Source organism: Lytechinus pictus, chromosome 10 (genome assembly GCF_037042905.1).
Source record: "Lytechinus pictus isolate F3 Inbred chromosome 10, Lp3.0, whole genome shotgun sequence".
In the NCBI taxonomy this organism is placed as follows: Eukaryota; Metazoa; Echinodermata; class Echinoidea; order Temnopleuroida; family Toxopneustidae; genus Lytechinus; species Lytechinus pictus.
The window spans coordinates 20,643,009-20,661,169 of NC_087254.1; the positions used below are offsets into that span (position 1 = coordinate 20,643,009).

An 18,161-nucleotide genomic window follows, 5' to 3' on the forward strand; every position below is an offset into this window, starting at 1 on the left:
GCCATTATTTTGAGATAAATATTGCAAAAATCCAATTAATGATATATTTTGACATTGTATTCAAACAAAAATCTCGTGTTTCAACCTTCGATCTTTCATTTTAATTCATTTTCTCTTGTTTTTCTTAGTCGTGATTTTTTTGTGGGGGGAAGCGCCCCAAGCCCCCCCCCCCCATTGACATATCTAGGAGTGTTATATGAAAATTAATACTTGCTAATTGTTGCATATCTTTGTGTACAGTGACACATGCTGTGCTTTTTTGTCGCAGTAATTTGCATTTCAGCATGAATCTTGCTCAAGCCCCCATCACACTTATTCGGAATCAGCAGGAATCAAGCAGAAGCTGGAAAGAAAAAAATATTCAAAAAATCTAGAAATTTTTGGGAGGAACTTATGAATTCACCAAACTGGAGTTGAAATTCAGTAAATTGACCAGGTGTATCATCATACACTAGTCAAAATGAACCGCAATGGAGTCAGATTGATAATTCGTGCTACGTTCTTGGACATTCTAAATATCCTGACTACATTCTGAGTGCATTCGAAGTATTTTTGTCATTTCTTTTGGCCGTCCCGAAGGTTTTGGTCATGTTCAAAACATTCGAGGGATATTTTCGAACGGTGTTCGAAGTAGATTTAAATGACCAACTGGTGGTCAAACAATAGTCCTTTCATTCAGGCCAATTCTGCTTAATTCGGAATAAGTGTGATGGGGGCTTCAGGGATTGGTTGCACTCGGTTCATGTATTTTAATGGAGCAAGAAAGCTCCTTAGAGTAAGGGTCAAACGCCAAATTATCAAAAACCGCATTTTGTTACAGAATATCTTATTCATCATTATAAACATCATTATCATCAACATCATCATCACCATCAAGATCATCATCATCACCATCACCATCATCATCATCACCATCATCACCATCATCACCACCACCATCATCATCATCATGGTGCAGTGGAAATATTGAACTGAATTATAATTTCAACTCTTTGGAAGTTGAAAATTTAAATTGACTTTTGTTCATATTTTATCGACCATTTTCAAAAGAAAATCTGCGCTGACATGTATTTTTTTTAAAGAAGCAGAGATTGGGAATCCCGAGTACATGAAAATTAGATCCAACACTACTCTCGTTTATTTGATCAGAATGATATTTTCTTTTTGTTAAATGGAAGCGAACAAAATGGTCGTCTTGTCCCACAAACATGTTAAAAAGAAATGCAAACTACGATTATTTCAACTAACTTGGATTTCGCACTTCTTGGTCAGTCACAAAAGTTGTCATTTTGTGTTACTCGTATCTTCACTGAATCATTACTTTTTTATTTCTATGAAATTGTGCTTTAATTTCAATGAAACTGTATTTCAATTTCCACTGACCCGTTCTTTTATCAACTTTCTCATTTCATCATATTGATATTGTGTCAACGTGTTCAGTGTGTTCTTAAAAAAGTATAAAAAGACAATATATTGTATACTCTTTGTATTGTGTACTAATACTTGATCTGCAGTTCAATAGTGATAACAATTTTCCCACCAAAAACTGTAGTTTCATTGTACGATATTGTGGGCACAATAAGAATGTATCCACTTTTTATATAAAAATTCAAGACTTATGTGATCAGATAAAGCTGTACTTTGCACAATGTTAACAGTTGTTCATGTCTCTTTTATTCTTCAAAAATGTGAAAGACGTGGTACCATATGATGATTTGGAGAGTACAAAAATTGTACAAATGTGTATTAAGAAAATTATCTCTAAAATATTTATACATATCTATCAAGATAAGGGCTGATACACAACTCTTAACACACTTCATCAAAACAAATATCTACATTACCAAATTGTGTGGAATGATGATCGAATTGCACATATTTCCAGTTTAAAAATTAGTCATGGTACATTTCTACGCATACATTCGTAATTCCGAAGCTTCGTTATTCCGAAGGTTCGTTATTTCGAAGGTTCGTATTTCCGAAGGTTCGTAATTCCGCAGGTTCGTTAGTCCGAAAACGAAATGAGGTTCGAAATTCCGAAGGTTTGTTAGTCCGAAAACGAAATGATTGACGAACCTTATTTCATTTTCGGACTAACGAACCTTCGGAATAACGTACCTTATTTTGTTTTCGGATTAACGAACCTTCGGAACAACGAACCTTATTTTGTTTTCGGATTATCGAACCTTCGGAATAACGCCACAAATGTTCGGATTAACGAGCCCTTTAACGTTTTCGGATTAACGAACATCGAGGTATAGGCAATTAACGTGTTTCGGAATTACGAACCTTTGGAATAAAGAACCTCCGGAATTACGAAGTGTAACCCATTTCTACACAATATTGTTTGTTACATCTGCTAACCATTGTTATAATGGTTAGGCAGACTAAACAATAGGGATTTGAGGAGGGTGGAAATATGCCATTAAATCAAATTTAAAACTTGGGGGGGGGTTAACAATGGGCAAAATTAGAGGTGATATTTTGCTTAAAAGAATGAAGGAAATGTTGGGAGTGACTGAGGTCAGTGGCTTTTTAATGTAACAGAATATTATATAAAATTCAGTAAATAGATAATAGCCCCACCCCACTTTCTCTAATGTCTAAATATAATATGCTTTAAGCTAATTTAATGTAGTCACAGCAAAAAATTATTTACAACCAAAGTTGATTGTCACCACACGTTTTCCATTCTATCTGACAAAAGTATTTCAATATCAAAAGTGTCGTATATTTAAATAATTATCAAGTTTTATGCACAGTACTGGATAAAAACACCTGGGTGGTGAGTGGCAATAATAGATAAGTGTCTTGGTAAGATATATTAGTGCTGCAGTAGCATTTGAATCCCTGATTTCATATCTAACAGTCCAGAGACTTATCCACAATACCTCTAATGATATTAATGTGTATCGACAATTCTCAATTCAAATAAAACCATGAATAGTGTTGAATGAATAAAACAACCTAAATATTGAAATTTAAGCCATTTACACACCTGCCAACGTTAATTATGAAAAAATACTATTCTTTACTTCTTTTCATCTGATTTCAAGCCTATAATCCTATTTTCCTTTAAAATCTTGAAAACATAGTCACACCAAAAATCATAATTTTTACAAGTTAAAAAAATCCTATTTCTAGGAGAAAAATCCTATTTGGTGTTACTGTCCCTTTTAACATCCTACAAATGGCCAGCTCTGTACATATATTTTTTATATCATATAATTATTTATGAAATGTTTGCAAATGGATCTCTCCATCCACAATACATGCTAAGAATAATTAAAATTTGTAAGCCAAACTACATGGAAAATTATAATTATGGGTGCTCTTGTTAAGCAAGCAAAAACATTTTGTTCAACGCTCGCACAGTCCCGGATCGATACCCTATCCCACACTTGCAAGATTTCTCTTCAACTCTTGCAGGTAAGACAATTTTTTCTAAAATTGATCTCGTTAGGGCATATCATCAGATCCCAGTCGAGCCTAGCGACATTCACAAGACTGCCGTGACCACTCCATTCGGCTTATTCGAATTTGTTCGAATGCCATTCGGCCTTAGGAATGCAGCGCAAACATTCCAGCGATTGATGGACACCGTCATTCGCGGCCTCCCATTTGTCTATGTTTATCTGGATGATATACTGGTAGCCAGTTCCTCTCAAGATGAACATGAGACACATCTCCGTCAACTATTTGATCGCCTGCAGGAGTATGGCATCATTGTCAATCCCTCAAAATGTCAGTTTGGTGCTTCATCGCTTTCTTTCCTCGGACATACGGTGGACAACACCGGAATCCGTCCTCTTAGCGACAAAGTGAAAATCATTCGTGATTTTCCCGCACCTACGTCGCTCACCAAACTTCGAGAATTCCTGGGATTGATAAACTTCTACAGGCGATTCATTCCTCGTTGTGCAGAGGTGCTGCAACCATTGACTGATCTGTTGAAAAACAGAACAAAAAAGAACATGCCAATTGATCTTGGAGAGAAAGAGCTTCTTGCTTTCAATCATGCAAAAGATCAATTGGCTAACTCTACTGTTCTTGTGCACCCTCGCACTGATGTTCCCTTGTGCCTACTAGTCGACGCTTCTGACGTAGGAGTTGGGGGAGCTATCCAACAACGAGTAGATGGAGTTTGGCAACCTCTGGCTTTCTTCTCTAAGAGGTTACAACCAGCTGAAACCAAATACAGCACTTTTGGTAGGGAGTTGCTTGCAGCATATCTTGGCATCAGGCACTTCCGTCATCTTCTTGAAGGTAGGTCATTTACTATCTACACTGACCACAAACCTCTTACCCATGCACTCAAATCGAAACCGGATAGGCATTCGCCACGTGAAATCCGACAACTCGATTTCATTTCTCAGTTCACTTCTGATATACAGCACATTTCAGGTAAGGAGAACACAGCAGCAGACGCCCTCTCTCGTCTGTATATTGACAGAGTTGATTCTTCCTCAATCATAGACTTTGCGGCCATCGCAAATGATCAGGAAGATGAAACTGAGGTGAAAGACTCCTCACTTCAACTCAAGTCAATTGCTCTCCCAGGTTCTAGCACTACAATTCTGTGCGATATATCAACTGGTACTGCCAGGCCTTTGGTACCAGTCAAACATAGAAGAGCTATCTTTGATTCCCTTCATGGACTTTCTCATCCAGGAATCAGAGCTACTCAAAAGCTCATTACAGAGCGCTTTGTTTGGCCTAGCATCAACGCTGATGTCAGAAAATGGGCCAAAACATGCCTCGAGTGTCAAAAGTGTAAAGTACATCGGCACACCAAAGCACCACTTGGTACTTTCACTTCACCTGGTGCACGCTTCTCTCATGTGCACATTGACCTTGTAGGCCCGCTTCCTTCGTCAGAGGGTAACAATTACCTTCTTACTTGTGTTGATCGCTACACCAGATGGCCAGAAGCTATCCCTATCCCCGACATCACTGCGGAGACGGTAGCACGAGCATTTGTGGCCAGATGGGTAGCAGTGTTTGGTGCACCTACTACTCTCACAACTGACAGAGGTAGGCAATTTGAGTCAGCACTTTTCCTTTCACTCACCAACCTCCTTGGCACTAAACGCATCCGCACAACAGCATACCATCCTGCCGCAAATGGTTTAGTGGAGCGTTTTCATCGCCAACTTAAAGCCTCTCTCAAAGCTCATAACAAGGTCCGTTGGACTGAGTCACTCCCTTTAGTCTTGCTAGGTATACGCACAGCAATCAAGGCGGACATTGGATGCTCTGCAGCAGAACTAGTATTTGGGACTACAGTCACTCTACCTGCACAATTTGTAGCTCCTTCACAAATTGATTCTGCCGATGACCCATTTAACTATGCCCACAGACTAAAGAGAATGATGCGGGAATTACATCCCACTCCTACTAGAAATCAGCAAACTCGAACGCAGGTACATCCTGAACTCCATTCTTCATCTCACATCTTTCTTAGAGATGATACTGTTACAAAGCCATTGCAGCCTCCATACAGAGGACCCTTCCGAGTCATCCGTCGCACTGACAAGTATTTTACCATTGATTATAATGGTAAACATGAAAATGTCAGTGTCGACAGACTGAAACCGGCTTTCATCGAGCAGGAGGCTACCACTCCATTTCATCATCAAGATCCACCTGACCAAGTTCATCAACAATCCAACTCCACGGACTTGGCAGGGGATCCTGATGACAAGCATATGCCTCCCGAAATTCGTAAGACCCGTTCTGGTCGCCATGTCAGGTTTCCTGCCAAGTACGTTCAATTTTTCGGAGACGGTTGAAACATTTCTCAAAATTCACTGATGTTTCCACTCCTTTTATTTTCTTGTTTTATATAGCCAAGTTCCCTTTTACTTTCCCTTGTCGATTTGTTACTACATTTCTATTCGGTACAAATCTAGGGGGGAGCTACTGTAGTGACTTGACTATATCTTTTTATATATCTACATCTATTTATTCTTTCCTTGTATATATTTTCATTTATATTTCAACATTCTGTATATGTATATAAATTCTTTCTTTTATTTCCAATTTCATATATTCTCACTTGTTCACGCCATGTGTATGTACTACAATACTGTACATTCACAGAGCAAGCCAACTCATTTTCTGTCCAAATCTACTTGGCAAACACATTCTTATATTGAGAAACAACCTTTCTTTTGTTCCTAGAATTGGAGCAAACATCCTTTCATTGTTCCTTGTGTATTGCAATGAACTTGCAGGTATACAACATCACTACAGAGATGCTTGCATGTTTGCTTTTCTCACAGTCTACCTCTCTCTTCTTTGTTCTTTTCAACTGCGTTTTGCCACCCTTTTTGGAGCTTATTTCTTTGTCTCACCTTTTCTGATGTTGGTCAAAAACAACTTGTTTTCTCTACCACATCACCACTCTACTCTCTGCCTTCGTCCTGTCCACTCATGCTGACCATCTCATCCAGCTGCTAGTGAGGATTGAATCAAATCTTGTGGAGGATCAACTTATACTTAATTATTTCTCTGTATTTTCCAATCTTATTCCTTACCGTCACTTCCACTCATTCGAAGTCTATATTCTCTGCATATTTAATGAGCTCATTACTTCGCGAGACATTTTGTGACATCTGTCCCTTTATCTACTGTATTTGAAATTGTGAAGTGTATATATTTCTATTCACGGATTTGTGCAATTTACCTGAGATTCTGAGCGGCTGGACCCCATTCTATCTTCTGGCGAGCAAGAATTAAGGTAGGACCTAACTTTTATATAAATATTAGGAGATTGTATAGCCAATTTCCTAAAATACCATCAAGGTAGAAAACCATAAACTAGACAGATTTTCGTACATAATTATGTTTATTTCATCGTGTACACTCAGAAAATTGCAATTACACATGCCTGCTTTGAGGAAAGACATATTTTTAAATCTGCATAGTTCATGTTTTTGTACAATTAAAACCTCTTTTAAATATACAGGCCAGTGAAATCATGAAACTTAAGCTGACACTGACACTTACTAACACAGATAAGAGGATGTGGGACAGTGTATTATTATTACTGCTTGGAAAAAGACCCAACATCTCACTATAATGCCCATACTTACTTTGCCAATTTCTCAGCAACTACAAAAATTCTTCCAAAATTCTTTGGCACATATTTTTTCTTTTCATCAATACATGCAGGCACTTGGGTGGTCACGTTATTGGATTTTGTGTGAATAAATTTAAAATTGTTGAAATAACTGGCATTCTATCTTTATTAGCATCAAGGTTAAAAACTAACCAAGGACTGTTGGTACTTGTTAAAAACTAACCAAGGACTGGTGGTATTTGTTGAAAACTAACTAAGGACTGCTATTTGTTAAAAACTAACCAAGGACTGGTGGTATTTGTTAAAAACTAACCAAGGACTGGTGGTATTTGTTAAAAACTAACCAAGGACTGGTGGTATTTGTTAAAAACTAACCAAGGACTGGTGGTATTTGTTGAAAACTAACTAAGGACTGCTATTTGTTAAAAACTAACCAAGGACTGGTGGTATTTGTTAAAAACTGACCAAGGACTGGTGGTATTTGTTAAAAACTAACCAAGGACTGGTGGTATTTGTTAAAAACTAACCAAGGACTGGTGGTATTTGTTAAAAACTAACCAAGGACTGGTGGTATTTGTTGAAAACTAACTAAGGACTGCTATTTGTTAAAAACTAACCAAGGACTGGTGGTATTTGTTAAAAACTAACCAAGGACTGGTGGTATTTGTTAAAAACTAACCAAGGACTGGTGGTATTTTTGCATAAGTTACATAATCAGCCTCTTCATGAGACAGCAGACATCACAAAGTTTCCAAAGATGATCAAGCTTTACAAATATTGATGAAGAGACACTAGTACTATCACATCACTTATCAAAATAAATTTGAACTAAGGTGTTTAATATGTATCCAAATGCTTTACACACAATTGTCTGTAATAATCTATTCATCTACTCATTCAAATCAACCTTGGCTAATGAATAGTAGAATCTATCATGAGCTGGTTTATCATCAATGGAACACAAATGGATAGCATCAACAACCTGAGTTCCTAGGTGCACCTCAGAAAATATAGATTTTAGGTCAGAGGTAAAAATGGGATGACCATTTGCTTCTTCACGAGCCATTTTCATGATGGTGAGATGGGGGACAAACTCATCTCGAGTTCCTATTAAGCTCAGGCCAGCTTTGGAGAGCGACGTTCGCAAGAAATGTGTCATTTTCTCAAGAGCATTATCTGCCTCCGTTGGGGAATATATGATGCGATCATGGAACGAGTCAACTCCCTGGAACCTCATCATAGTGACGGGAAGAAGCATCGATGCGAGTTCGGGTTGGATGGTTTTCAGAACAGAGAGGGCGGTGTTTATCTGTGCCTTTGAGGCAAGTTGGAGCATACAGAGTGTGACATGAAGATGTGAGAGAGAAGTTAGGTATGATGAAACAAGAGGATCCATACTGGTCATGTGATCCTGGATCTGTTTCACCCCAGTCTTGATATCCTCATTAGTAATCTGTATTGCTATGAAATAGTTAGGCCGTGATTTATCTATTCTCCTTCTCTGAATTCTCCCATCCTTCATGGCCATCCTCTCTCTATCATCATCCACTTCTACATCTGCCAGGTCATTCACCTCCTTTTCACTTCCACCATTCCGCTCCGTGTCATTCTCCTTGGCATACCTCTGCACCACATCCACCACCGTGAGTCCGCTTCCTAGCGATCCAAACACATTGTCCAGCCGTATTCTCTTATCCCACACCACCTCGTCTTTGTACTTGAAATACTGAATGCGATGCCGGGGGATGGCTAGGGTCAGATGGTCCACTTCAGCGATGTCTCCCCAATAGAATGCCAGGAACGGCTGCTCCACGACCCCGATGAAACGGTCAAGGTAACCGACTATGAAGTGCTCTGGGTTCAATTGTTTGTCCCACTGAATACGAGAGATGACATCAGTAGCAGTCTTCATGGGAGGTTTCTTAGTGTCCCGCCCAAACTGAGGAGTATCATCCTGCTTCTTGCCTTTATTCTTCTTCATTTCTTTCTTCTTCTCCTTATCTCTGGTGTCAGAGTCAGCTATGCTGCCCCAATCACTTTCTGTAGAATAAAAATGTATAGATATAGATATGAAAATAAATCTAGAATTATATTCATAATAATGTTGTGATGTGTCAGCATTTTAAACATTGGTACAAAAAATAAAAATAAATAAAATATCTTAACTTGGGTCCAAGTCTAAGGCCTAATGACAGCAGACTAATATGCTTTTCACACTGCATTTCCTTAACCCCATAATATCCTTAACACTGGACTATCCTTAAACCCATACTATCTTTTTTGGTTTCACACTGCCTTTCTTAACCCCATACTACATGTATTTGCCTTAACCCATGATTATTGATGATTTTGCAACACGGTGGGTGATTAACATGCAATTTCTACTTCTGTGATTGGCTAATGCTTAGCCCGATTTCATTTCTTAGCACCACAATATAGCATCGCAATAAGCTGGTTAACCCTGCTTTTTTGCAGGGCCAGATAGTACTGTACTATTTACCATGCTATCCCACTTGGCTAAAATGTAGTGTTACACCAAATTGGGCTAAGCTTTACCCCAGGAAATTGGTGGGGTTAAGACCCCCCCCCCCCCCAGTCCGACCTATTTCCCAGGGTTTAAAAAGTGCAGTCTGAAAAGCATGCAAGTGTGTATTACACGCTATGACTTTAAAAACAAATCCATCTCCTCTTCAAAGTTAATTACAAAGATTTTGAAGAGTGAGCACTAAGTACCGTAATTCATCCCTCATCAGAAATCTTCGATGAAGATTTGACAATGCACCCTATATGATGCAGCATTTACATTCTATTCATAGATGAAGTCTTACATAATTAATCCCAAAGGCTTGCTCTGTTAAGACATTGTTCAACATAACCTCATGGACAGTTCTTTTTGGCCTGAAGTATAATGGTTAAATGGTTAGTAGATGAACTGTTTGAAGAGTTAGGATTAGACCATGTGGGAGGAAACCAATCTGAAATGGAAACGGACCAAATTACATTTCTTAACATTACAGAGTTTTATTAAAGGGATGGTCCGGGCTGAAAGTATTTATAGTTTAATAAATAGAGTAGAATTCACTGAGCAAAATGCCGAAAATTTCATCAAAATCGGATAACAAATAACAAAGTTATTGAATTTTAAAGTTTAGCAATATTTTGTGAAAACAGTCGTCATGAATATTCATTAGGTGGGCTGATGATGTCACATCCCCACTTGTTCTTTGTATTTTATCATATGAAATTAGGTTTATTCAAATGTTTTCCTCCAAGAAATAGAAAGATTGGATTGACAACTGATTTAGTGCATTGGATATTTATTGCTGCAACTTATTTCATTATAAGGGAGACATATTATTCACACAAGTATGAAATAATGAAAAAAATTATGATTTTATGTAATAACATAAGAAAATGGAAAGTGGAGATGTGACATCATCAGCCCACCTAATGAATATTCATGACGACTGTTTTCACAAAATATTTCTAAACTTTAAACTTCATTATTTGTTATCCGATTTTGATGAAATTTTCGGCATTTTGCTCAGTGAACTCCACTCTATGTATTAAGATATGAATATTTTCAGCCTGGACCATCCCTTTAAGGTTTGATGAATCTAAAGAAGCCAGTCAAGCCACAAAATAAATACATGTATCCTCACCTGAACAAGTTGAAGAAGAGTCAAGGTGAAGGTCTTCAAGGTGATCCCTAATCCACTGTTTGGCGCCCTCAACCACTGAATAAAGGTGAGGTATCCCAGCATTCTCTTTGGCAATCTGATAGAGGTAAACCAGGAGGACAGCAATATTATCTTGTGAGATGGATTCAGGCAGGGAAACCATCTCAATCCGAGGGCTGATCTGTGGGTACGTTCCTATTAAAAAAAAACAAGAAAGATAAGATCAGTGTATATTTGGTCTACATCCTGTAATTGTCATTAAAAAAACATGATTTACATAAAAATCAGACTTGACACAATCGATTTAATCACTGATACATGTTTACACTGCAATTCTCTGCCTTTTTTCTGTCAATACTAATGACAGAGTGGATCAAATGGACCAACTAAAGGTGTGTTCAATATCTGTTTCCAAATTAAAACAACATGAATCATAATCGAATATGTGATTACAAAATGCAAATAGGAGAAATAAAAAGGGTGTGTTCAATGTCCTGCCTTCCTGGTCGTAAAAGTAAACATTTTCAAGGATGATTTGGAGGAAAATTTAATATAGAAAAAGATGCATGTATAAATGTGATCAGCTCATATTTTACAACCTTTGACATTAAACCATCGACATTAAACACGATTAAGTTTTGAAACGTCTTTAAATTTGCTCTCGCAGTGGAAGTCTACACAAGCAGGTGCCAGAATTGACCGTTCTTGTAATGGGTCAAACTACACACCAGAGTGGGAACGAAAGTGTGAAATTCAAAGACGATCAACAAATATCAAATCAGCTATATATTTTCAACACAATGCACTGCTGATAGTGTTCTGTGTTTTGTTATTTGGAAATTGCCATTGAACACACCCTAAGACACAAGAATCATAAGAAGTTAACAGTGATGGCCAGATTCACCTATTTAGCTTGTTCCATGTTTTATTTGGCCATTCTCCTAAAACCTTCTAAAAACATGCCTTTTGTTGTCTTGAAATGAAGTGATTCAAGATACATTATAAAGACACTTTGCATGAAAATGGTGAATATTTCAAGAGAAACTTGGTCATGAAGTACATAAAAAACAAGTTATTTGGCTGAAAGTTTCTTATATAAAATACATCTTGAATCTTTCCACCAATCACATAACCCTAGATCTAGGTGATCTTGACATACCTGGTAATGAGAAACTTAATCCTAGCGGCATGTCAGATGGTTTTATGATGACCTCACATACATAGTTTGATTTAGTGTTGTCACCATGGCAACCTGTTTCCATGGCAAACTCTCCATCTCCTTGATAGATCGATCTCAAGACTTCTAATTCTCCCTGTATATCATCAGACAGTGAGTCCTCACAGAAGTCAACTCCTGCCATGATCTGTCTTGCCAACCACAAAACCTGCAAAACAGGAAAAGAAAAACAAATACAACAAATAATATTTATTTTGTTGCTGAGAACTTTAAAAGGTAATCCGAGTCATCATTATGAGTCAGACAGCAAGCAAAGTTGTGTCAGTATTGTCTCCTAGAAGCATGGCAGATGTCAAGCTGTCACAATATGGGACAGGTCCCAAGGATCCAGCTCCATCCAGGATCAGCAGTACATACATTCACTTTTAAATGTCCAATTCCTGTAAATGACTTCTTCCCCCCCCCCCGAATGCTGACCCGAGAATAACAAAAAATTGCACTTCTATTGGAAATCTTATATTTCTGGTCTAACTTTCACTAACCTTAAGCATCACTATCATGACAAGACAATGTTTTGAGGCTTGAGAACAGGGACCTGGGAAGCGGGGGTGCTGGGGGTGCTGAAGCACCCCCAGAAATTTTCCTGGGGGTGCTGCGTGTATTATTTTCCATAGGCAGCACCCCCACGAAATCAGGTTCCCTTTGTATTTTTTTATATATGTTATAATGTACATAATTATCACATCCGACAATCGCAAATCATTTACATAGTCTTTCACATATTCCAATAACATCCCTCCTATAACGCGACTCAATCAAGCTCCGGCACACCGATACAGACGTGGTCGCGCGCGATTCGTGATAGCCATAGTTTACACACTACCATGACTACTCGATAGCAGGGAGGGACATGGCTGTGGTCGGACTTGAAACTTATGTCGAATCAAGTGTGCGCGCGCCCGTGTTTTGTAAAAAACAATTACAAGTCAGACAATAGAAATCAAATTTCACAGTCTTTTTCGCCCTGCCCCATGGCCCTTGGAAGCGGAGGTGCTGGAGGTGAAGCACCCCAAAATTTGGGGATGCTGCATGTGTTATTTTCCATAGGCAGCACCTCCTGGAAATCTAGTGGTAGTTGATGAATGACAGAAATGTAATGAAAATAAATGACGTTTTGTAGACCCCCCTTCAGAATTTTCCGACACAGTACTTATAAAATAGTGTTTAAATTCACCCTTTTTCAGATCGGAATATCAAATATTTTCTGCTCGCGCTTCGCGCTCGCATTATTCATTTTTTAAATAAAAAAATGTATTTACAATGCCCAGATACTAGGGCTAACTCTGAACACGCGCACGAATGTTTATTCAGATACGCACTTGTTTTGCTGGGGCTACTCCGGGCTGAAAATATTTATATCAAATACAATTTTATGAAAATCTGATAACAAATAGTTAAGTTATTTAATTCTAAAGTTTAGCAATAGTTTATGAAAATGGTGATATGCATGTCGTCATGAATGTTTAATAGGGGGGTTGACATGTGCGGAAATCTGTCCCCAAAGGTAGGGGAACCAGGGCCTGGAAAATTTGAAAAGCAAAAAAAAAAAAGCAAAAAAAAGTTTTTCACCCAAAATGTAAGGTCATTTAGTCCAAAAGGTATTATTTTGATTGTGAAGTGATGTACTTTTCTCCATGAAAGACCAAAAATAGTAGGGGGACATTTGATATTGTGTCCCCCTACTATTTTTGGTAGGGGGGACACGTCCCCCCTGTCCCCTCTGGGATTTCCGCCCATGCGGGTTGAAGATATCACATCCCCACTATCCTGTTTCTTGTGTTATTACATGGAATCAAAATTGTTTCATGTTTTCATACCAGTGTGAATGATATGTCTCCCTCATGTATAATGAAAGACTAAATCAGTTGTCAATTCAACTGTTTTTGGTTCTTGAAGGGAAAATATTAAATAAACCTAATTTTATATAATAAAATACAAAAGAACAAGTGGGGATATGACATCATCAGTTCGTTCATTGAATATTAATGAAGACATGCTTAAAACTGTTTCACCGGAATAATGCTATTCTTTAAAATGCATTAACTTTGATATTCCTTGTCGGATTTTGATCAAATCTTTATTCTTATGTTCGTCTGATTTCTCTTTATCTGTTCAAACCATATTACATTAAGTGTGGAGTTTCAGATCAGAATGTCAAAAATATCTGCTCGCGCTTCGCGCTCACATTATTAATGTAAGAATATATCCAATTACCCATTATTTTCTTGATTTACAAAACATGAATAGAATGTCCCAATTATAGGTCTTAAATCTATTTTGTTTATGCTCGCGCTTCGCACTCGCATCAATTGTATAGTTATATACCTATCCTGTTCATGATTAGAAAGTGCTTAAGATGTCCCGTTTTTAGGTCTGAAATCTCATTTTCATTTCCGCTCGCGCTTCGCGCTCGCATCAATTGTATAGTTAAATACCTATCCTCTTCATTATTAGAAAAGTGCTTAGAATGTCTCGTTTTTTGGTCTGAAATCTCAATTTTGTTTCCGCTCGCGCTTCGCGCTCGCATCAATTGTATAATTATATACCTATCCTGTTCATGATTGCAAAAAGTGCTTAGAATGTCCAGTATTTAGGTCGGAATGTCATTTTTTTCAGCTCGCGCTTCGCGCTCGCATTATTTGATTGTTGATATTATGTATCGTCTTAATGGGTAACTGCAAACAGTCCTTATAACACTTCCCTTTCGATCAGACCAGAGCGTATGTAAAAAATATCTGCTCGCACTGATCACGTTCGCAGTTATTATTTGTTACATACGCATCTTGTTCAGGACCACAAACATTGCTCAAAATGTTCAATTTTTCAGGACAAAATACATGAATTTTCTCCCCCAAAAAAATCGCTCGCGCTTCGCGCTCGAGTTATCTAATTATATATCTTTGTTCTTTTATATTAAAGAAGAAAGCTAAGAAGTGACTGTGATATATATGTATATATATATATATATATATGTGTATATATATATATATATAATATATATATATATATATATGTATATATATATATATATATATATATATATATATGTGTGTGTGTGTGGTGCCCTTAGAGGTGTGTGTGCGTGTGTGTAATTATAGAAAATTCAATTGGGTCCCCTCCTCCCCCCCCCCACCTTTGAGGAGAGATTTCAGCACCCCCACTGAAAAAATCGTTCCCAGGTCCCTGCTTGAGAATTATAAATCATTGTAAAATGTACAAAATCCAAAGTACCCGCCAAAAGAAAAAAAAATGTTGTCAAACTGATCAAGACAGCGTTTGGCAGTGAGTCTGACTATAAATAAGCATTGCGATAACATAATAACTACTCGCATTGTGCACTGGCCACTGCAATCTACATAGTACCACTCATTCAAGGTTGCATAGTACATGATCTATTCAACATCTGATCAACCAGGCAGTCTGTGGGATTCTTTTTTTTAAACATAGGCGGCTGAGACGTCGTAGACGTGGCCCACATTAAGCTGGCCCATTAAGGTAACACTAACAGTAAGAAGTTATTTCTACCTCCGTGGCTGGCCGAAGGCCAAGCCCCAGCAGTAATTAAGGTGGCATTTCCATTATTAAGCAGCAGCCAGGTCACGGGCACATACATGACCAGCCGCCGTACTCATGGCCAGCCGACGCAGCCGCGGGTAGAGCCCAGCCCGCAAGCCTCAGTGACTTCATTCCCGTCCCGCCCGCTGGCGCGGCAGAAATCCACTATGTGTATGTCTCTCTCCCGATCTAGCGATCTTCACGTTTTACTTTGATCATCTTTTACATTTATAACATAAATAACGAAAATCGGTGCCCAAAACTCACCTGATATGTAACCTGGATAAGCAATGTCAGTTTATCAGCTCTCAGATATAAATGCCATTTCCCATTAGCAGTGAAACAATAAATACCTAAAGCAAATCTAAATTTAGCTGATGACAACAAGTCAGGATCATTGCTTGCTATTGCGCAATGTTTTTTTTTCAGTCTTCTCTAGCGCCACCTTGTGGCGGAAATAACATCAGAGAAATCATGGTTCTTTCATAAAATATATTGTGTGTCTATGAAATATTTAGAAATATGAAAATGTTGTCATTTTTCTATTTCTAAACCAACCTTAATCTACTATCCTTTGTTAGGTTATTCGACATGTATATCACCATGGATTATACTAGACCTATTTGTCACAATATGCTAAATTGTCTTGCTCTCCACAAATCACTGACGGCATATAGAGAGCGGCCAATAAATTTTATCAGTTTATGCAGAAACATTGAATATATAAAAATGAATTTTGTAATATTGAAAAGAATAAATAAAATGAATTGATGTGGTCTAATGATGATCAAGCCCCGCCCCTTAATCTATATCTAGCCGTCGTACGATGCGTGAACAGGGGCCGAGGAACGGTTTTGAAAGGGGGGGGGGGGTTGACCAGTGACCATGCAAAAATCACTATCAGGTTTCCGATGAATTGCAAGTATGAAAGAACCGCACCAATTATTGGTTCCCGGTAAGTATCTTAAACAGAGTGCGCGTGCAGCGATGATTTTTATTGGTCATTGGTATTTAGCAATTGATTGCAAACCTTTGTGTAACGGAGCCCATGGTCATTTTTACATTTTTGTACACGGTTCCGCGGCCCCTGGTGAATTTTAGTGGAAGAAAATAAAGGATAATATATGGCACGGAAGTTGCATGAATGGGGCTCCCGTGGAGTGAAAAACATTAATTTGCTTTTTCATCAAATTTCTCGCCTTATCTTAGATTTTTTTTCTCCTTATTACTGGTTGTTTATTGCTAGTAAATATTGATCTGTTTTTTTTTTAAAGCAGGTATTTCTGCATTTATTAATAAATCTAAATTACAAATTTATAACAATGATATAAAATCAAACATACATAATGATCAAGTTACAAAGGTCACAATATTGTATAGTAGATAAGTAGATATAAAGACATAATTCATGTAAACAATAACAAATGAATTTAAATGCAGAGGCCAGCTATCGTAAGCTGAAAGCTTGAAATAATAGCAGCCAGGGGAAAAGAGAAGGCTACATGGAAACCATAATAAAAATACCGGGTCTTTATTATTTAAAAGTGATGTCACTTATATTGCTTAAAGTATAATAAAAGGAAAGGGGGAAAAAATGGGGCAAGATGAAGTGTGTGCAAGTGAGTGCGTGTGCAGGTGAGAATTTATAAGTATTTTGATAAAAGGTACCCCCTTTAGTGAAGCTTTTACTTTTCTTGTATTTATTATATGCTACATTATTATCATGCAGGTTTTGTATTTAAAGAAAGAATATTTTGTTGAATCAAACTGATGTGTTTCTATTTTGTCTAACACAAATATGTTTATTACCGAATTACATAAAGAAGTCGTATATCAATTGGGTTTTGAACATAAATCCTATAACCCCGGATCCTAACATCCAAAACAAAATAAACCATAATTCTTATCTTTACATTAGTTTGAAACAAAAATCTTTATTGCAATCCTTCCTCTATATGCCGTATGAAATATTGAGAAAGGAGCAAATGTCGCGGGAGAATCATGTAATGTCAACAAGGCCCGGTCTTACAAAGAGTTACGATTGATCTTGGGCCCGTTGCAGAAAGAGTTGCAATCAAACGCAACTCTAAAAATCATGCGTAACTTGATTTTCAACCAATCAACAGCGCGCATTTTGGACTTGCGATTGATCTTTTGACTTGAACTATATGGAAATCCAACAATGTCATATTTTTCCCGCTCCAGAACATGATTTTTGTTCAAACAAAGAGAAGCACCGTGAATTTTCGAGAAAATAATGAATGTACGATTATACATCATTATTTTAGAAAATATCTTTAAAAAATGCATTTTAGATGTTAACGTTGCTGTCTTTCCCAACAACTATTGATAGGATTAAAAAAAAACATTTTATAATCATAGCTTGTATATTTCGTTTTGTCTACTTTATTTACCAAATCACCTATCTTTGTTTAGATAATACTGATATTAAGTCATCGCTTTGCCACATTCCTTTTTGGGGGGTGGGGGAGGATAAGTGGGTAGGGTTTTTTTTTTATTATTATGGTTGTTATTCTAACTAACTTGTGTTTATGTGATTTGCAATCACCTAATAATCATTTGTAAATTTTGTGATTTATTTCAA

At 37.5% G+C, this 18,161-nt stretch overlaps 1 protein-coding gene across 1 annotated transcript; it reads right to left on the bottom strand.

Annotated features, from left to right (window-relative positions):
- Positions 1 to 1,471: 1,471 nt before the first annotated feature.
- Positions 1,472 to 15,962, bottom strand: LOC129269251 (uncharacterized). The gene is made up of 5 exons (XM_054906724.2): positions 15,824 to 15,962; positions 11,924 to 12,149; positions 10,747 to 10,959; positions 5,924 to 9,124; positions 1,472 to 3,444 (listed from the first exon to the last, which is right to left on the bottom strand). The coding sequence occupies exons 2-4, from the start codon at positions 12,123 to 12,125 to the stop codon at positions 7,974 to 7,976; spliced, it is 1,566 nt and encodes a 521-aa protein (XP_054762699.2). The 5' UTR covers positions 12,126 to 12,149; positions 15,824 to 15,962; the 3' UTR covers positions 1,472 to 3,444; positions 5,924 to 7,973.
- Positions 15,963 to 18,161: the final 2,199 nt, after the last annotated feature.